The sequence below is a fragment of the Carassius carassius genome, unplaced genomic scaffold (assembly GCF_963082965.1).
Source record: "Carassius carassius unplaced genomic scaffold, fCarCar2.1 SCAFFOLD_62, whole genome shotgun sequence".
In the NCBI taxonomy this organism is placed as follows: Eukaryota; Metazoa; Chordata; class Actinopteri; order Cypriniformes; family Cyprinidae; genus Carassius; species Carassius carassius.
Genome location: NW_026775179.1, coordinates 277,677 through 300,762, shown reverse-complemented (window position 1 = coordinate 300,762; position 23,086 = coordinate 277,677). Strand labels below are relative to the sequence as shown.

Below are 23,086 nucleotides of genomic sequence, written 5' to 3'. Positions count from 1 at the left end.
GACAAAGGCTGCAGACAGCACACCTTGTTTGTTATCTTTATTTTATAAGTGCACAAAGTTTTATGTCTGTATCCAAAAAAAGTAGACCCTTTACAGATTTGATTGATATATTGCTCTTATCTGTACGATTAAAACTGAAAGTGTAATTTAAGTTCTTTTCGGGGTTATCAGGAGAAAATGACTCATAACGCGTATATGCGTTAATCGACTCCAGAGGGTTAAAAATACATCTCGCATATGTGAATGCAGACATTAGACATCTCCAAGATGTACATGTGTGATTAGGGTGAGAGCTTTACTGTCAGGTGCTGGTGCCACCTTCTGTAGAACTTAATAGCACTAGTGCTGGTGTAGTCAAACGTTAGTCTGGAGCCCTATAGTGGTTCTCGAAGTCAGAAAAGTAATAACGGTGTTACAAGAATGCTCACTGTGGTATATTTTCACTGCTAAACAATAAGAAATGCAGCAAATATCATCAAAAATTTTGAGAAGCTACAGCAAAATCAGTGATTTTAATCGCAAAAATCACACACAAAAAAAAAAACTAATTGTGAAATCCTGGAGGGACTGCCTTATGTTTGTTAGACCTATATGCTTACATAGTTGTTTGCATTCGAACATTTTCACGCAGCTTTGATCATTATTTAGCCTACTGTTGATTTTTGGTAATAGTAGCCTTAATATTGGAAAATTTATTTAATTAAATGGAGGTTGGAGTAGACTAACTTACCTGTTAAATATGCAAATTCCGCATTAATAGCTCCAGTGTAGGCCACAAGCAGGCAGGCCATGGGATCATGCTCCATCTAGGTCAGTGGTTCTTAAACTTTTCACAGAGTACCCCTTCACAAAAATATTAGGCTTTCCAAGTACCGCCATTGTTATTAACATTGACATGGCTTGTGATGTGCATAATGTTATAGACTTACTGTAATGCTTAAGGAGGGACACTGTTTTTTCATGCACCTGTCAATTTTTAGATTTTGGGCTTTTTGGCTTTTCATAGTGTTTTTTCAGAGTAATGGAAAGAAAACATCCAAAAGACACTTAAGTATTTATTTTATAGCACTTTATCTATTTGTGTCGATAGATTTAAACTACAATACATATTTGTAAAGGCCGTTTTCTCAAAATGAGGTTTTTCTCCAACACTGAGCCATAAATCTCCACTTCAGTAGCACGTACACACACCAAAGTTTACATATTTATTATTATACATATATATTATTATTACATATAGTTATTCCTGTCTATATGCCGAAGGTTCTTACAAGGGGATGTTCATATATAGTTTTTTTGATTAAATACAACATTTTATTGCCCCCAATATTGTGAAAGTATATTGTTTTCAGGCTGTTCAAAGTATTTTCTGAATTATGGAGTGACAAAAAGAGATATACAGAATTCCCTCTGTAAAAACATTTGACTCTAATTTCAAAAATTAAACAAGAAATTTGATATTGACTTCAAGTGTTCAGATTTTTGTACTTGACATTTATGCAAATTATATTTAATATTTCATTAAATAATGCCTCATTTGCATATTTAAACATAACATTTGAGAAAACTTGTAATACAAAAAATGTTTGCAATTATCAATGTAAGCAACTTCGTAAGTAAGGTGATAACTATTAGTTATTTTTTTTTACCCTATTCACCTGTCTTGCCTTAATCTGAAAGTTTAGCATTGCTCTGATAAAGCCAAACATAAATTATAGGGATTTTGTTTAAATAATTTTATTGTATGTTTAATCGTATCCTGAGTACCACTAATACTGAGCCACAGCTGGAGAATCAATGATCTTTGACAAAACAGACCTACCTATAACTATCAAATGTAGCCAAACACTTTAGTCCAAAAATAGCAAAAACTACGACTTTATTCAGCATAGTCTTGTCTTCCGTGTCTGTTGTGAGCAAGTTCAAAACACAACAGTGTAGTGATATCCGGTTAACGAATCATTCAATGTAACCAGATCTTCTTGAACCAGTTCACCAAATCGAACTGAATAGTTTAAAACGGTCGTAGTTTTTGCTATTTTTGGACCAAAAGGTATTTTCGATGCTTCAAAAAGTTCTAACTGACCCTCTGATGTCACATGGACTACTTTGATGACGTTTTTCTTACCTTTCTGGACATGGACCGTATACGTGCACACAGTTTCAATGGAGGGACTGAGAGCTCTCGGACTAAATCTAAAATCTTTAAACTGTGTTCCGTAGATAAATGGTCTCACGGGTTTGTTAATGACATTATTTTGATTATTGGGTGAACTAACCCTTTAAGAAGTTCTGTATATACCCTGAACTGCCTTTTTCGAGAACCAAATTAGCTCCTACTCCAGAGCAGGGTCTAACCAGCACAACTGGTACTACTCGTGACTTAAGCAGACATTGATTGGCCAAATGCATACAAAAACGCCCTCACCCGCCATGATTTAACACGCTGTAAACATCATTATTGTGAAACCTTCAAGACACAACTAATACACACTGTCCTCCATCCTCCTGTTGTTCATGTTGTTTTCATTGTTGTACGCCATGCAAAAATGACGTTACTGTCGACCAGCTTACGTCTCTTCCTAGTACACGCTCTGTGCTGATGCAACCCTTTAAATGGTACTGGCAAAAATTTCATGAAATTCATACCAGTGCTTAAGTAATTTATATTTAGTTCTGAAATTAAAGCAGTGCAAAAAGCCCTTAAGAGAATTTTTTTCTGACTTTTTTTTTTTTTCAGGTTTCAGCTGATGTTCTCAGAGTGCTGGCAGTTACTGACTCTGAGCCCGTGGTGCTGTTTTGTTGTGGGGCTGTCAGGTTCCTGGACTCACTGCTTGCATCGCCACAGCAGCCCATAGAGGATGTTTTGACAGAGGATGAGATTATCAGGTCAGAGATCACAGACTTGCGACTATAACATCCCTTTTAATCACATAAAGCAGGGCTGAAAGTGCTCTACCTAACTTATAATTGTAACAGTTTGCTACTTCAGTGTGATACAAACATAATTTTGGTGTCTTTGGAATGAAGACCCTTTGGGCTTTCTTTTTTATCAACCAGATTTGATAATGCTCAAATATTAAAAGTTATAGACCCTGAAGTGCCTTGAATTTTTTTTTTTTACCACACTTAAATATATTTTTTATTTGATATAAAAATAAATGAAATCAGTCCTGGAGCAATCTAGAAAAGTAATTGGTTGAAAGTCACATGTCTCATGAGGTTCTATTTCAAATCTGAATAAGATATCATGAAAAATGAGACCCCTGCAAATATTTTTGAAACGATGTCTAGAACCCCCCACCCCCCAAATATAAAAAATATTTACCAACTGTATTTAAGGCTTCTACAATCTATTTAGTCATTAACCATACCACTACATAGTTTTTTTTGCAATTATAAAACACTAGACAGAAACTTAGACATCATATAAGTGATTTATTTGGGCACTAGAAAAATACAATCAGAATAATTTGAGTAAGAAAAATAATAATAAAAATAAAGTTTTAAGCTTGCATGCCAATTACAGAAAATCCTGAGATTGCTAGAAATGCAGCATTTACAATGAATTACAATGAAAATAAGTGCTGATGTGCTGATGGCCTGTTATACAGATGGTAATAATACAAATGCGCCATAAAGTAAATAATCCACTCTCTCTATTCATATAGACTCGTTCACTTTGATAGCCCTGATCATACAGTTATAGCGGGCTGATTTGAAAGTGAAAAAAGTGAAAGTGAAGTGACATTCAGCCAAGTATGGTGACCCATACTCAGAATTTGTGCTCTGCATTTAACCCATCCGAAGTGCACACACACAGAGCAGTGAACACACACACACACACACTGTGAGCACACACCCGGAGCAGTGGGGAGCCATTTATGCTGCGGCGCCCGGGGAGCAGTTGGGGGTTCGATGCCTTGCTCAAGGGCACCTAAGTCATGGTATTGAAGGTGGAGAGAGAACTGTACATGCACTCCCCCCACCCACAATTCCTGCCGGCCCGGGACTCGAACTCACAACCTTTCGATTGGGAGTCCGACTCTCTAACCATTAGGCCACGACTTCCCACTCCTGGTTTGCTGGTTTGCTGGGCTGGTTTGCACTCAAACAGATGGTAATCATGCAGATACATTCACTTTCAACATGAAACACAAATATAAAAAAACTGTTGAAAAATAAAACAAAGAAAGAGGCGATCGCTATAAGTTCCGCCTCCATCAACTGACAGGTGTGTCAGAGCACGTCACGAAAGCGCGCCAAAATTCCAACTATCTTTCGCCCATCATTCACTTTTTTTTTTTTTTTTTTCGGTGGATCGTCTCTTTCTGTTTTTTACACTGCACGTTGCAAAACCATGCCGTTTTTTTACTACAAAGACACATTTTCCAACCGTGAGTTATTCCATAATGGACATACACAATTGTCACTGAAGAACTGAAACGTAAACAAAGGAATTATGATCCATATTAGGGCTGCACGATGTGCAGTTAAAGCATCGATATCCCGATGTACGAATCCACAATAGTCACATCGCAGGATGTGCGATGTAGGTTGTCGTAGTTGATTTGTTATTCATTAACTGTACGGGCCAGCTGCTCCCTGGCCCTTAACGAATGTGATTCGTGGATTAATTGCACAGCAATTTTAAATTAAGTCCTGTCAGTTTAACAGGGCAGAGAGAGAGCGAGAGCGCGAGAGAGAGTGAGCGAGCCATGGCTGCATGCTCCCCATCTTCAAACAACATGAGCGCTGTCTTGCTCTTTCTCCCTCGCGCATATTAATCAATTGACACGATGGTGCCTATGTTTAAATCATTTAAAATGAGAATGTAAGTGTGCTCACCCCATTTTTGTTTGTAAGAAAAAATTAGATTAGAGTTCATATCGCAATATACACTATAATTTGCTGTTATACTCCATATAACTCTATATACAAGCCAAAAACTAAGCCTTTTTTTGCACAGGCCTATCTAAAGGGTTAATGGTCCCACCTAGTGATCAACTGTAAAAATAAAAAATTTTACCTCTTCCCAAAAGGGAAAACCACAAACAATCAAGAATGCATGATTATATGGTGTCATGGCTTTGCAATCAAAAAATGTCGTTATAATGGAAGTCAATGGGGCAAAAACAGCCACCAACAACAAATTAGGGAGAAAAAATTTAAATCTAATGCTGCACAAAAACTAAAAATGCATCAAAGCCAATGTTGCTATTAATCTTTGACATGCCCAAGACTGTTATAAAAATAAAAAATAAAATCCTGTTAATACCCCCCCCCCCCCCCCCCCCTCAAAAAAAACGATTTACAACCTCCAGCTTCACAATAATATAGAGACTGTATGATTAATTCACACACACAATCACTCGTACTGGTACGGTTTACCTTTAATCTTGATTTATCTCTTACACAGAGCAATAATATGTAAGAAATGTTACGAACATAGATAAAATAACTGCTGATAGTGAGATATGATCGCTCTTTCAATAGGAAAAAACATCCCACTTTTAATAGTCGATCTCAACCGTTTGGCTGAGGCCACTCTAAAAAGACGCTCAGGACAGTTGACAGAACGCTGCTGCATGTCGAAACGAAAGCGTATCATTGTCACGTGTTATTAAGCCTTGCCACTTGCAAATGTAACCATTCAAAAAACTTTATAGCATTCAAACACAAGACGCGGAATAGCTGAACTGAGTAGCTGGTTACTCGCGCGCTGTGCGCACGCGGATAGAGAGCCGCGTCTGACAGACAGCAACACCGATCTGAGCTCTCGTTTGCAAAGTTCTCCTTTAAGTTCCTCCTGCACCTCAACGAACAAAAACAAATCGCAGTTTAAACAAACGGAAAAGGATGTGTAAGAGCCCACTTCAGCACTGCGGTGTTCTGGTGTTCAGGGCAAAACACTTGAACACCGAATTTGTCTGTTTTTGCTCTTGTACCGACAAATACATAAAAAATATGCCAAAATACCCGTCTGGGATACTATGTTCGAAAAAACTGTCAGTTATGTCTTAAGTTAAAGTAAACAGTTGAGAAAAAAATTGTGTATTATATTGGATGCATTCATAGTCTCTTAAAGGGACCGCGCCTAATACGTGGCGGGCATGTTGATGAACAAATAAACAGAACGAACATACAAATTAAACACTTTCAAACAGGGCCCACTGGTACAACCTGAACCGGGGCCCCGCAAACCCCAACTTATGGCCCTGTTTACAGTACAAACCTTGTAGGTCAACTATGAGGGCAATAAACAGAAACAAAATAATCGCTCATTAATCGTAATCGAGGTAAAATGTTCAATCAATCGAGGTTTTGACTTTAGGTCATAATCGTCCAGCCCTACTATATGTCATTTATAAAGATCTAAGCCTCAAGCATCGACGACAGATCGCTGTTTTTCAATGGAAAGCTTATAAAGACTGTATTTGCTAAATTTGTGTAAGTAGTACACATAAAAACATGAATAATGGAAACGCAGTACATACCAGATCCATCGTAATAAGGAGTCATAAACACATCCACAGCTGTAAATCCCGGTTTAGTTAGAAAGGTAAGGGTCCACTGAACGACATCTCATGGAGCACTTTTGGTCCAACGAAGCAATAACGTTGTAATATGGATGATAATTCCTTTGTTTACGTTTCAGTTCTTCAGCGACAAACTGTTTGTGTCCGTTATGGAATAACTCACGGTCAGAAACTGCATCTTGGTAGTAAAAAAAGAAATGGTTTTGCAGCGTACAGTGTCACAAACAGAATGACATGATCCACCGAAAAAAAGAAAAGAATGAAAGATAGGCGAAAGATAGTATTTGAATTCTGGCACTCTCTCGTGACTGCTTGTAATGCACTCTGACGCACCTGTCAGCTGATGGAGGCGGAAATTTTTGTTTGTTTGTTTTATTTTTCAACCGTTTTTATATGTGAGAGTGTGTTTTATGTTGAATGTGAATGTATCTGCATGATTACCATCTGTTTGAGTGCAAATCAGCTCGCTATTACTGTATGATAACGGCTATCAAAGTGAATGCATCTATATGAGTAGAGACAGTGGATTATTTACTTTATGGCGCTTTTGTGTTATTATATTAGGCCACTGGGGAAGTCGTGGCCTACTGGTTAGGGAGTTTGACTCCTAACCCTAGGGTTGTGGGTTCGAATCTCGGGCTGTCAATACCACGACTAATGGCGCGTTTCCACCGAGTGGTACGGTACGGTACGGGTCGGTACGGGTCGGGTCTGTTAACCATGATTTGGCTAGCGTTTCCACCGCCAACAGTACCCTTACTTGATAGGCGTGGTGTATTCCAGAAAGTAGTGATAACGTCACTTGATAGGCGTGGTGTATGACGGAAAGTAGCTTGACGTCATTCGATCGCGCGGGAAGAGGAAAGTTCACCGCCTCGTGTGTTGTGTCTTTCCCCTTGCGGCACGCACAAATGACGATTCTCTGTCAACCAATCAACGTTCTGCAGTGAGTCTAGCTCCACCCTTTAGTACCGTTCCACTGTGCTAGGTACCCCAACGGAAGGGTACCCAAAAAGTGGTACGGTACGGTTCGGCTTTTTGGTACCATTCTCAACTTTTGGCAGTGGAAACGCAAATAAAAGGGTACCGACTCGACCCGTACCGTACCACTCGGTGGAAACGCGCCATTAGGTGCCCTTGAGCAAGGCATCGAACCCCCAACTGCTCCCCGGGCCCCGCAGCATAAAATGACTGCCCACTGCTCTGGGTGTGTGTTCACAGTGTGTGTGTGTTCACTGCTCTGTGTGTGCACTTTGGATGGGTTAAATACGGAGTACAAATTCTGAGTCAGGGTTTTTCCTGGGTCAGAATTGGTCTTCGGTGGTGGCTGACCGACATGGTCATCCACACACAGCAAAGAGTACCCTAGTACCCACATGATCCGCAAGCCCAATATTGACAATAAATATTAAATTTAAATACAAAGAAACTAGGGGTGGCATGGTTCAACTTTTTCACGGTTCGGTTTGTTTCACGGTTTTAGAGTCACAGTTTTTGGTACAGTTCGGTATGTGCTATGTTTATGGAAAAACTATACTTTCTAATAAAAAATAAAAAAAAGGAATATTCTATCCAACTACAAGCAACAGCACAAATAAATACAATAGAGTAAAGATACAAACAGTGATTTTTCATATATATATATATAATATATATATATATATATATATATATATATATATATATATATATATATATATATATATATATATATATATATATATACAGTACAGACCAAAAGTTTGAAAACATTACCATTTTTAATGTTTTTGAAAAGTTTCTTCTGCTCATCAAGCCTGCATTTATTTGAGCAAAAATACAGAAAAAAATGTAATATTGTGATATATTATTACAATTTAAAATAATTGTTTTTAAATTTATTATACTTTAAATTATCATTTATTTCTGTGCTGCAAAGCTGAATTTTTAGGATTATCACATGATCCTTTAGAAATCATTCTAATATGATGATTCATTATCAAAGTTGGAAACAGTTCTGCTGCTTGATATTTTTTCAGAACATGTGATGCTTTTTTTTAGGATACTTTGATGAATAAAAAAAAAAGAAGCTATGTTTTTAAAATATAAATATTTTGTAATAACAATATACACTGAATATACACTGAATAAAAGTAATTTCGAGTCAGTAATTTTTTTTTTTTCTTTTTAAATAAAATCAATACTTTTATTCAGCTAGGATGTGTTAAATTGATAAAAAGTGATAGTAAAGAAAATATATTATTAGAATATATATTAGATTTTTATTTTGAATAAATGCAGTTCTTTTTAACCTTTTATTAATCAAATATATTAGACCGCAGAAATGTTTCCAACACTCATAATAAATCAGAATATTAGAATGATTTCTAAATGATCATGTGATAGACTGGATGTTACATGTGACACTGAAGGCTGGAGTAATGATGCTGAAAATTCAGCTTTGCATCACAGGAATAAATTATTATTATTTTTTTTTAAGTATATTCAAATAGAAAACTATTATTTTAAGTTGTAATAATATTTCACAATATTACTGTTTTTTACTGTATTTTTGATCAAATAAATGCAGGCTTGATGAGCAGAAGAAACTTCTTTCAAAAATATATTAAAAAAAGTAATGTTTACAAACTTTTGGTCTGTACTGTATTTTTTTGGGCAGGTCTAGCATAAGTTTTTAGGTACAGAAATTGAATAAAGTAATCAAATGTAAAACAGCATTGCATATTGGACTGTATAAATTAAAGATTGTTCTTTATTAAAGTTATAAAAGCTTTTTAATCAAGAGCAGTGAGTGATTTCCTTGTTGTTGCTGTTCGATTTATATAAAGACTGTAACTTTAAGCGAATGCACTGATACAACAGGCATACGTTCAGCCGGCTATGTCTGCTGTAGGAAACTTACCATAATGGGCATTTTGACTTTTTTTTTTGTGTGAATTTGTCCATTTAAACACAATAGCTACTTCAGAGAGAGCTTAATATTTGCGCACGATCTGAGGTGCGGGTTTGTGCGGAGCACATGCACAATTCTTCTCACTGCGCGCGCGAGCTTGCGTCCTTTGGCTCTTAAATGTTTAAACTGCCAAAGCTTAAATGAGTTTAGTTTAAACGCATATTAACGTGTGCTGTTCAGATCTCATCTGTGCTCGCGCGCTGTCAGCACCCGGGTGATTATGGAATAAATGACTGCTCATATTCCAGCATTAATTCACATTGATCAAGAGTGAATTGTTTGTCCAGGGTTTTTTTTTCTTCTCATCACTATTGTTGTAATGTCTGGGAATCCAGAATGCGCATCCATCAACAGAAACATATATTAGTTGAACCCAGTTTGTTTTACGTGCTATTTATAGCAAACCATATTACAGATGTTTTGTCAAATTTATATTGAACTGCGGTCCCAGCACATGCCGAGCCCTGTGGGGTGAACCGAATGGTTCGTTTTTTTTTTTTTCAACGAACCATGCCACCCCTAAAAGCAACAAGTTTTTTTTTTATCCTATTTATTCATGAAAAAATTATCACTGTCATCCTTTCTTGCCCTCTTTGCAAAAAAAAGCCATGACTGGCTTTCATTGTTTAGAAAGATAAAATCATTTTTGATAGACCTAATAATTATTTTAGTATAATCATATCAATTGAAAACGTAGCGTTAAAAGGTGTAATAGTGTTATTTTTAACCATATAAAGTTTAATAAAATTGACAGCTAGCTAGCAACAGCTTGCTTTGTGCTTTTCATCTCACTCCAGTCTAACTTTAAACTAAATGGTTTTATAGGTAATTAACTGCACATTGTCTTAGACCTATACATATTGTGGATTATCAAGGCTAAATTTTACTAAACACTCTTGCTAAATGGGGGTTTAGCACACTTTCTCATTTCATTATAATGAATCGGCTCAAAGGAGTCATTAGGCCGCGAATCTGACTTTAGGGGATGTGTTGTGTGTTAATCCTGGCTGTTAGGACATCGAAAAACATTTGTACACTAGGGCTGTCAACGAATATTCTAAATTCGAATATATATTCGAATAGTAAAAAAAAAAATTTGAAGGTGAAAATTAATATTCGAATAAAAAAAAAAGTGGAAAAAAACTCCCACGGTAGTAGAGGCGTGGCTGTCTGCTTCGCGAGTGGGCGCGCTAGCGCGCCTGAGGGTTCAGGGACAGGTCACAGGAGTCGCACTGTCTGGCACAGCATCACTGCTGAAAGTTGATGCGTCTTCATGGAAGATGGCAGCAAGTGCAGAGCCCAACTCGACCACAGCAGAGAAAGTGAGGTAAAATTGTTGACCCGCGAGATAAATTTTTATGCAAGCTATTTAAAATACAGTTAGCATACTATTCGACCACTAGCAACATGAGGTCACATCTCAAAAATGTGCACCCAAATGAGCATGGCATAATGAAACGGTGAAACATGGATTCAGTCTTCCGACCTTAGGATCAGTTGATTTTGATGAGAGGAGAGCGCAAAGACAGAATTAGCCTTTCGCCGGCCTCTCCCCCAAAACGGCCATTGTCCAATCACACATCAAAGCAACCGTTACTATGTGAGACAGTTCCGACAAACTTTGACTCCAAGCAAGATGGTGAAGCGGTGTGCCCACGGCGTTTGTAAATCGGACACTAGAATAGAGCTGTAATCGGGCCTTAAAAGTTAGGCCCGACAGGACCCGAGCCCGACAGATTTCGGCCCGAGCCAGACAAGTACATTTTAAATGACAGCTTTTTAAAAGCCCGAACCCGTTTACAGCGTGACATTATTCAAATGTGCGCACACACACAGCTCTTTTGCCTTTTGTCAAGAATGAGTCATTTATACATGTTTTAACATAATTTATACATGACTAACGTAATAGGCCACTTGGAAGTTTGAACAAAGAAATAAAATAAGTCCTCTGTAACATCGTAACATCTCAGAACTCTAAATAGCCCTAGGTATAGACTATAGGCATATAAATAGGCCAACGCACCAATAAAAACGAGTCTTTCTTAAAAATTTTAATTAAGATAAATTCTAAATTAAGATGGGTAGTTGGCAATAACGGAATTAAGATAAAGACTCTGCCTTATTTGCCTCGTCATAGCAGCTGAAATTTAATAAAAGAATAATGCCAACATTAGCCTATATAGGTTAGCCTATATGTCTACATTATGCATTTAAGACTCAATTAGTATTTAGTTATCATTTTTAAAACCTTTGCTCACCAAGAAAATAATAAAAATAGCCACTCGCAATAGACAATAATAGACCATAACATATGAAAGAGAACTTTCCCGGCAGTGCAAGAGCATGACTGGTACACAAGGCTGTGCTGGTTGCATTTGAGGTACAGGTCTTGGTGTTTCTCAGATTTCGCTTTTTTTCCCTCCACGGCATACTGTAACCCCTTTTGCCTCGATCTGGAGGATATCGCGGAGGTATTACTCCAAAAAAGGTCACTGACACGCACGGGTATACCTCTTCCCGTCATGGCAATCTGTTGCGCTGGTCATGTTTGACCATTTGTTTGTCGGAAGTAGCAACAGTAACTAAGGGGGACTCTGCGAAAGGCTAATTCAAGACGGAGAGTGCGCGCGCGGGGGAGGGGCGCTGTGCTCGTTCTCTCCGTCACTCCGTCAGTAGCTTGCTTCACTCACAAAACCATATTACAGTTTAAATAAGGCTTTGGCGTGACAAAAAATCGTTTCGGCGGCCGCCAAAAAATTTCCAATGTAGGAAAACCCTGTGAGTATGGGTCACCATACTTGGCTGAATGTCACGTCACTTTACCATCTGTATAAGTGGCCATCAGCACATCAGCACTTATTTGCATTGTAACTCAATGTAAATGCTGCATTTCTAGCAATCTCAGGATTTTCTGTAATTGGAATACAAAGTTAAATCTTTTTTTATTTTTATTATTATTTTTCTTACTCAAATTATTCTTGTATTTTTCTAGTGGTCAAATAAATCACTTATATGATGATAATAATTGCAGGAGCCACTTTTTCATGATATCTTATTCAGATTTGAAATAGCAATCTCAGGATTTTCTGTAATTGGAATACAAAGTTAAATCTTTTTTTATTTTTATTATTATTTTTCTTACTCAAATTATTCTTGTATTTTTCTAGTGGTCAAATAAATCACTTATATGATGATAATAATTGCAGGAGCCACTTTTTCATGATATCTTATTCAGATTTGAAATAGAAACTCACGAGACTTTCAACCTATTACTTTTTTAGATTGCTCCAGGACTGATTTCATTTTTTATATCAAATAAAAAATATTTAAGTGTGGTAAAAAATAAAAAATCAAGGCACTTCAGTGTCAATAACTTGTAATATTTTATGATAAGAAGTAAAGCCCAAAGGGTCTTCTTTCCAAAGACACCAACATTGTTTGTAACACACTGAAATAGGAAACTTACAATTATAAGTTAGGTAAAGCACTTTCAGCTGTGAGTCCCATAATGGAGGGTCAGGTTAACAGGTTCATTTAAATTGTATTTCTATTTTTTTCTGCCCTTTTTAATTATTTCATTTATAAATTATAAAAATAAAGAAAACGACTCATAAAGTGTACAATAAAGCACAATCAAAGCCTCATATTATAATCACATTGTACTTGAAAGTTAAAGGTGTAATCTGCTGAGTGTCCTGCAGGTGTATGCATAAATCTGTCTTCTTACGATGCACTTAGGGCTTTACGATTACTACAGGCACACGTGAATCTACGATGACTTTCAAGTGCTACTTAAGTTATGATGCTTTCGGGAAACAGACCGTAAAATTAAGATCAGTCGTACAATTGTTTTTACGAACTTCTTAGGCATACAAAGCTTTTGGGAAACTCAGCCCTGATCCATTAACAACTCATTCTCACTGGCGCTGATACAGGATGGCTGCCTCAGTGACGTGCTCTGCAGTTGTTTTTGTTTTTTTGTTAGTTTGTCCTGTCTTTAGTTATTTTCCTGCAATCAGTTTCACCAGGGACGAACTGCTGAACATTCGGCAGAACACACAACAAGATCTTTTACCGGATATCAATCATTCAGATGTTTTACTGAACGTTTTGGTCGGAGGAACAGCGGCGCTGATCAAACACTACAGGTCGCTCAGACGGGGAAAGCGAGCAGGAGTGGTCATCAGACTCAGGAAGCGCAGATTTCGAACGCTGTTGCCTAGCATCCCTTTGGCAAATCTCCGCTCTCTACCCAACAAAACGGACTAACTCCTCCTGCTCTCTCGGACAAAAAGGATTTCTCTCACTCTGCTGCTCTGTGTTTCACGGAAACCAGGCTGAATGAGGCCATACTGGACAGCACGCTCCATCTCCAGCTGTTTAGAGCAGATCGCGACGCAGAATCAACGGGGAATTGCGCTGCGGCGGGACATGCTTTTACATCAATGAACGGTGGTGTACAGATGTAACTGTGTTAAAGAAGATGTGCTGTCCTGATCTAGAAATGCTGTTTGTCAACTGCAAGCCGTTCTATTCTCCGCGGGAGTTTCACTCGTTGATTCTGGTGAGTGTTTACATCCCTCCACAAGCACACGTGAGCTCAGCTTTACAGAAACTCTCTGACCAGATCACAGAGACAGAACAACAACACCCGGACTCTGTTTTAATCATTCTTGGGGACTTTAATAAAGCCAGTCTCTCCCGTGAACTGTCAAAATACAGACAACACATCACATGTCCCACAAGAGAGAGTAATATATTGCATCACTGTTACACCACAATAAAGAATGCATATCACTCTGTTCCACGAGCAGCTTTGGGACATTCTGATCACTGTCTGGTTCATCTCATACCGACCTACAGGCAGAAACAAAAATCAGCTAAACCTAAATTAAGGACTGTAAAAAGATGGGACTAATGAAGCAGAGCAGGATTTACAATCTTGTTTTGACCTCACTGATTGGAGTGTTTTTGAAGCTGCTGCCAGTGATCTGGACGAACTCGCAGAGACTGTAACATCATATATCAGTTTCTGTGAGGATATGTGTATTCCTACCAGGACTCATCTAACTTACAACAATGACAAACCGTGGTTCACTGCAAAAGACCGCTCCGTCAGGCCAAAGAAAATGCTTACAGGAAGGGGGGCAATGTCTTGTATAAACAGACTAAATACACACTGGAAAAGGAGATCAGAGTGGTAAAGAGGAATTATTCTGAAAAAATAAGGACTCCATTCACTTCGAATGACTCTGCATCAGTGTGGAAAAGTCTGAGAGACATCAACTACAAGACACCATCCCCCAGCACTGTGTAGAATCAACGACTGGCAGACGATCTGAACGAGTTTTACTGCAGATTTGAAAGAACAACACCCATCACCTGCCCTGAATATCTCTCCACACAGCCATTCACACCATTAACAACTCCTGCAACCCGCCCTGATTGCCTCTCCAAACAACCGTTCACACCATTAAAAACTCCTACAACCTGCCCTGATTGCCTCTCCAAACAACCGTTCACACCATTCACAACTCCTCCAACCCATCCTGAACACCTCTCTAAACAACCGCTCTCATCATTCACAACTCCTGCAACCCGCCCTGATCGCCTCTCCAAACAACCGTTCACACCATTCACAACTCCTGCAACCCGCCCTGATTGCCTCTCCAAACAACCGTTCACGCCATTCACAACTCCTGCAACCCATCCTGAACACCCGTCCAAACAACCACTCACCATTCACACCTCCTGCACCCCCCTCCCCCCACACCTGCAATACAGATAAGCGAGGATGCTGTGCGCCAGGTCTTCTGGAAGCAGAAAAGGAAAAGAGCACCAGGCCCAGATTGTGTAACACATCATCCTGTCTGAAATCCTGTGCTGACCAGCTTGCCCCCATCTTCACACAAATCTTCAACAGATCACTGGAGCTGTGTGAAGTCCCTTCATGCAAATGCTCCACCATCGCCCCCATCCCAAAGAAATCTAAAACTGGACTAAATGACTACAGGCCTGTGGCTTTAACGTCTGTAGTCATGAAGTCATTTGAAAAACTGGTGCTGGCCCACCTGAAGGACATCACTGGACCCTTGCTGGATCCTCTTCAGTTTGCCAACGGAGCAAACAGGTTTGTGGATGATGCAGTAAACATTGGACTGTATTATGTTCTGCAACACCTAGACAGACCTATGTAGGGATTAGGGGTGGCACGTTTTACTGAAAAAAATCAGAACCGCTTGGTTCACCGCACACGGTTCGGCACGCGCTGGGACCGCGATTCAACTTAAATCTGACAAAGCATCTGTAATATGGTTAGCACGTAAAACCAACTGGGATTAAACTTCTATATGTTTCTGTTGATGGATGCACATTCTGGATTCCCACACATTACAACAATAGCGATGAGAGGAGAGAGAAAAAAAACCTGGACAAACAATTCACTCTCTTGTTCAATGTGATTGCAGTATGCTAGAATATGAGAGCAGTCATTTATTCCGTCATCACCCGGGTGCTGATAGCGCGCGCACAGATGAGATCTGAACAGCACACATTAATATGTATTTAAACTCTTTTAAGCTCTGCCAGGTAAACATTTAAGAGCCAAAGGACGCGAGCTCGCGCGCATGCAGTGAGAAGATTTGTGCATGTGCTCCTCCAAAGTGCGCAAACCCACGCCTCGGAATACGCGCAAATATAAGCTCTCTCTGAAGTATTGTTTAAATGGACAAATTCACAAAAAATTGTTAAAATGCCTGTCTTGGTAAATATCCTATAGCAGACATAGCCGGCTGAATGTAGGCCTGCTGTATCCGTACATTCTCTTAAAGTGACAGTCTTTATATTAATCGAACAGCAACAACAAAGAAATCACTCACTGCTCTTGATTTAAAAAGCTTTTATAACTTTGATAAAGAATAATCTTTAATTTATATAATATAGTCCAATATGCAATGCTGTTTTACATTTGATTACTTTATTCAATTTCTGTACCTAAAAACTTATGCTAGATCTGCCTAACAAAAGAAAAAAATGGAAAATCACGGTTTATTGTTTGTATCTTCACTCTATTGTATTTATTTGTGCTGTTGCTTGTAGTTGGATAGAATATTCTTTTTTTTATTAGAAAGTATAGTTTTTCCATAAACATAGCACATACAGAACTGTACCAAAACCGTGACTCTAAAACCGTGAAACAAACCGAACCATGGAAAAGTTGAACCGTGCCATCCCTAGTATGGATGGGTATCGTTAAGGTTTTAACGGTATTACTACTCTTACCAATACTGCTTAACGGTCCAGTACTTTTATGGTATTCTTATCGGTACTTTGTGTTGTGTGTGTTTTTTTTTTAAAGAACAAGTTGAGAACAGAATTAACATTTCTTTATTTTTAAAATGTAAAATTAATAAAACAATTATTTGTAGTGCAAGAAACAGCCATGTTTGAACAAATAGCTATTATACAAAAACAAATGAATGTAAAACAAATTAAATAAACTATATTTTTCTGCTGAAGTACATACAGTGGTACAAAGCAGCACGTGGGGCATGTAGGTAGGCTGCAAAAGGACTCTTTGACAGTCTGTTACCTAAAACAGTTGGACTCCACTGTTGCAAAGTAGGCCTTTCACTATGAACTTGGTCAAGGCTTAGTGGCAGTCGTTCACCCTCTCCTCAGGCATCCACCCACTAGCTGCCAGGGTGAAGGGGTTTTGGGCTTGTCTTGGACCAGAGGTGTTAGGAGGAGTTTAAAAAAGCTTAAAAAAAATAATAACAAATATATATATATATATATATATATATAGATATATATATATATATATATATATATATATAGATATATATATATAGATATATAGATATATAGATATAGATATATAGATATATAGATATATATATAGATATATATATGTATACACATACATATATTAGGGGTGTAACAGTACGCAAAAATCACGGTTCGGTTCATTTTCGGTACAGTAAGGGAAAGAAATGGCAAACAATAAACAATAAACCGCAGGTTGTTTATTACTATATTTTTTTTTTTTTAACAACTTGTTTACACTTTTTATACTTTGTAATATATATATATATATATATATATATATATATGATAAAAAAAAGAATAAGAAATAAATTACTGCTGCAAAGTTCTCCACTAAATAAAACTGTCTCAAACCAATATCATAATAAAATCTAATGAAAAATATAAATAAATAGCTATGATTACAGTGCAGCATTACCAATCGCAGCTTGTAGGCCTGCTCATATTTAAAAAAAATATATATAACTTTTCCAAAGTGTAAAGTGCAGCATCAACCGTTCCAGTTTTTAGACCTGCTCCGATTTCGTTATTGCGTTGGACCGATCAGAATTAAGAGCAGAGGTCTGTTTAAATGCCGACAGGAGCTGCGTTTGAATTACAATCGTTTTTTTCCTAGTTGTAGTGATGTTCACACTCGTGTGATGCCTTTTGAAAACCTTAGGCCGGTGAGACACTGGCATATTGCACCTGTCAAACATAGTCTATTTTGCCGTCAATACTGTTGACGGTGTCCTTTATCAGTAGTCTTTATATTTATGCTCAGCATGAAGTATAGATATTGTTGTCGTGAAGACAAGATCCTGGTCTGTCGGCGGCCTCCCTCTATGTCAACTTAATGTACCTTTTGTTCCGCACACAAAATAATGCATTTGGTCATTTCGATGCACTGTAAAAGACGGTCCGGTATGAATACACGTACCGTTACACCCCTATACACACACATACACATACATACATACATACATACATACATACATACATACATACATATATATATAAATATAAATGAATAATAATAAAAAGGTTGCAAAATGTGACTATTGGCTATTTTGTAAACTAACTTGAATTGCTGTGCATTAGGGCTGTAGCTATCGAATATTTTAGTAATCTAGTATTCTACCAAAAATTCCATCGATTAATCGGATAAAATGTGTTTTTGCTTAATTAAAGTGCAATATTAATTATGCAAGAGAAAATATGACTCCTGGGTCTCTTAAAATGAACAACTAAGTTTCCTTTTTTAGAAAAAAAATATTTTTACTTTTTAAATGCATAAAATGCAATGCATACATCAAAAATAAACATTTAATTATTACCCATTGTTCCTCTGTCTGTACTTGTACCGTGAACAATGACAATAAAGTTGACAGATGAAGTAAACACATGATAGGTAAAAATTGATAGCCTGAATGCACTGTAAGTCGCTTTGGATAAAAGCGTCTGCCAAATGCATATTTTTAATAAATTTTAATTTAAGTGCCATTCAGTTGGGGTTTAAAATAAAGCATTTTCTGAGATGCACATTAAACGCATAAAACATTAATTTAATTTAATTTCTTTTAATTATTAAAAATTAAGCAAACTTAACTTTTTGGTAAACAAAGGGGATTTACTATTAAAAATAAAACATGGAAGAAATGTTGTGTGATTAAACCTTAAAAAAAAACTGACTTTTATTTTGACGGGTTGACGTACCTTTACAGTTCTGTGTATGTGATGCTAGTTTTACTCAAATCAAATGGTCAAATCCTCATGAAGTGACTGTCAGAGCAGTTTTGGAGATGTTGTTCATGTGTTCACGTCCATATTTAGTGAGACCGCAGACGCTGAAATCACCGGAGCGTCACGCACGCTTCATTGTGTGTGACAAAAAGCTAGTCGCGCTTCTGCTCCATTCATTAACAGAGACACGCAGAACATGCAGGATTCATATCTAAATAGACTGTTCCGGCTTAATATTTACAGATATTAGTCCATATCGTGATTTGATGTAAGTGCAATGACCTATTTTTGATTAATTCATTCAAAATTTGCCATTCAAAAATTCCGTGCCATTCCGCGTTAAACTGTAAAAATCAATTTTTATGACTGGATTCCGCGATTCCCTCTGCGTTTTCTGCATCATGGAAATCATAGGGCCCTAGTTGTGGTATGCCAGCTCTATCTTGCAATGGACACACGCCACAACGTTCTCTTTACGTTTGCCCGCGTCCTCAAATCAAAACACTGCTGACTCCAGTATGCGACTTCGGACGCAGCGCTTGTGTCTCCTTCCGCTTTGTGGGTGATGTAAACGCGTTGTCACATTAAAAAAAAAATCATTGCAAAGTACCTGACGTGAGATTTAAAATAAATTAAAAGAGGCTTCGAGGCAGAGGAATTTGCCTCAATCATTTTTTGTAATCGAGTTACTCGAGGAATCGTTTCAGCCCTACTGTGCATTTAAGTTAGCCAAATGTTTACATTTACATACTGATTTTTCTTTATTTGGAATTTTTAAAACAAGTAGAAAATGTTGATTTCATTCTCTAATTTCTCCCAAAAGAAATCAACAATTTCTACGTAAGGTTAGCAAACAAGAGATATTTTACATTTATTTTAAATGACGTGAACAATGTTGATTCAACATGATTTTAGCATACATACCTGACGTAGATGGGGCAACAACCAGAGATGAGCTAGCTAGGCAGTCGAAAACTTAGCATTTCTCTGTCTGTACATAATGCACTTATGAAAGATGCTTTGCCAGATTGCTTGTTTTCCCCCTCACATGCTAAAATTGTGTTGCACTTATGACAACGAGAGTTGTCTGCATCAAGTCTAGTGAAGTATAACCACACTTTGGAACGTTTTGCTCTCTCCGCCATCGGAGGAGAGATTTGTATTAAGCGGGAGTTTTCATACTGTTATACGTGTGCGTGCGCCGCGCTCGTTCTTGTTGTGTGTGTGTGTGACTGACCGACAGCCTCTGCAGCGCGCATGAGATCTCGCAGATCTCACAGACAAACATCTTAATATCGCAAATTAGAAAGGTTTGGTAAGATAAAATGTGCACGATAACATTAAGCAAAATCTTCGCCATCGTCACTCTTTATTATTAAGTGGGAGTTTTCGTACTGTTATGTGCGTGCACCGCGCTCGTTGTTGTGTGACTGACAGACAGCCTCCGCAGCGCGCATGAGAGATCTCGCAGATCTCACAGACAAACGTCTTAATATGATCGCACATTAGAAATGTTTGGTGGGATAAAATGTGCACGATAACATTACCCAAAAATACATGGTACATTATTTTTTCTCCAGTACCGAAAGCAGAACTGATAGCGTCAGATCTTACTGATACTGCGGGCTTTCATAATTTAGCCCCAGGGCCAGTTTAATACCGGGTTTCGGTACCCATCCCTAGACCTATGTGAGGATCCTGTTTGTGGACTTACGCACGGCCTTTAACATGATCATCCCAAACCTCCTCCTGCCCAAACTAACTCAGCTCTCCGTGCCCACCTCTGTCTGTCAGAGCACCCATACAATCAGCACTGGAGCTCCCCAGGGATGCTTTCTAACCCCACTGCTCTTCTCCCTGTACACTAACGGTTGCACGTCTAAGGACCCCTCTGTCAAGCTCCTGAAGTTTGCAGATGACACCACACTCATCGGCCTCATTTAGAACGGTGACGAGTCTGCTTAAAGACAGGAGGTTAAAGAGCTGGCTGTCTGGTGCACTCTCAACAACCTGGAGCTTAACACGCTCAAAACAGTGGAGATGATAGTGGACTTCAGGAGAAATCCCCCTGCTCTCCCCTTACTCCACTGCAGTCACAGTGCTGAGTCATTCTGGTTCCTGGGCACCACTATCTCTCAGGACCTGAAGTGGAACATTCACATTGACTCCATTGTGAAAAAGGCCCAGCAGAGGTTGTACTTTCTTCGCCAGCTGAGAAAGTTTAACCTGCCACAGGAGCTGCTTAAACAGTTCTACTCCACCATCATTGAATCCATCCTCTGCACTTCAGTAACTGTCTTGTTCAGCTCAGCTTCTAAATCTGACTTCAGAAGACTACAGAGGGTAGTTTGAAATGCTGAGCGAATCATTGGTACAACCCTCCCTTCTATTCAAAAACTGTACTTATCCAGAGTGAGCAAAAGGATCAGTAAAATCACTCTGGACCCCTCACACCCAGCACACTACCTCTTTGAACTGTTGCCATTTGGTCGACCCTACAGAGCACTGAGCACCAGAACGACCAGACACAGGAACGGTTTCTTCCCTCAAGCAATTAATCTAATGAACAATTGATAATGCCTGTAGAATAGAGATTGACCGATATGGGTTTTTCTATAGCCGATGTTTAGAGGTCTGGGCAGCCGATGGCCGATATGTGCTGCCGATTTTAGGGCCGATATCTTGAAGTTTTCCCCTTCATTTGCATGCTAAAATGTCACACTAATAATAAGTGGGTGCACAACATTTCTTAACTTATAATTTATTGAGCACTGACTTGAACCATCTCTCTCAACTTAATTTTGTGCACTGCAGGGTATTAAAATAAAAAAATGTATCCAAAGTTTACCAAACAAAATCAATAAACTGACCAAGTATTAAATATATAAAACAGGTTTTTATATAATATATATATATATATATAATATACATATACATACATATACATACATACATACATACATACACATACATACATACACATACATACATACATATACATACATACATATACATACATATGTATATGTATATATATATATATATATATATATATATATATATATATATATACATATACATATGTATGTATATGTATGTATGTATATGTATGTATGTATGTGTATAGGGGTGTAACGGTATGTGTATTCATTGACCAAGTCAATCATTTACATAAAAGTTTTAGAACATTTATCAAGTATAATTTTTCAAGTTTGTTGGAACATAAATGTAAGCTTAAATATACATTTAAATAAAAATATTTTTAGAAATAAAATAAATTAAACTGAAAAATATAAAAAAATAAATAACAGTAGTGCTGCAAACACACTAGCAACCAGCATAATTGGTATAAATGACAGAACATCTAAAGTGCATTCTAATTTCAAACTTACATCAGTCTGTTCATTATTAAAATAAAGTACAGTCAACCAAACATTTAAAAGGTTACACTGGTCAGTTTAAATAGACCGTAGTATACCGGTCCACTCTGCTGTTATGCCAAGGACGTTTTTGCTCATGTGAAGAGTATGATCTTTTCCATCTAGTTTACATTAAATAAATAAAAAAAATTATAGTTTAACATTCAGATACATTTCGAATATGGAAACATTTGGATGTGTGCAGGATGAGACGTGAGCAATAACCTCCAAATACATCTAGTCAAACCCGTGCTCGCTCATCCTCGTATGGATCGGATCATTTTTCGGATCAGCAAAAAAAAAACAAAAAAAAAGGCCAAGACAAACATACGTTTTGTCTTTTGTTATTAACATTAAATTATTAAATTAAAATATGAAATCAACTTAAAGTGCACATAATCTTCTTTTTAATATAATAGCCGGACTTCTCATCTTCCAGTCTGCTGTGATGAAGTGAACAGTTATCGTCACAGAGCTCTCCGTCCCCCTGGACGTCCACCCGTCTGTCGTGAGCGCAACAGAGGATGCTCGGGATAGTTCATCCACAACTTTTTTTTCTTCTCCTGTTCATAAAGATCTGACACAATCTTTTCACTCTAACCACTTTCCTTAATTATTATATCTGA

General features: G+C 37.8%; 1 protein-coding gene across 2 annotated transcripts in view; it reads left to right on the top strand.

Annotated features, from left to right (window-relative positions):
* The window catches only part of nol11 (nucleolar protein 11), an 86,118-nt gene that overhangs the window by 13,020 nt on the left and 50,012 nt on the right, over window positions 1-23,086 (top strand). For both annotated transcript variants that reach the window (XM_059547551.1, XM_059547550.1), the window contains exon 4: window positions 2,741-2,889. In XM_059547551.1, coding sequence (XP_059403534.1) covers window positions 2,741-2,889 — 149 coding nt within the window. The remainder of the gene's footprint in view (window positions 1-2,740; window positions 2,890-23,086) is intronic.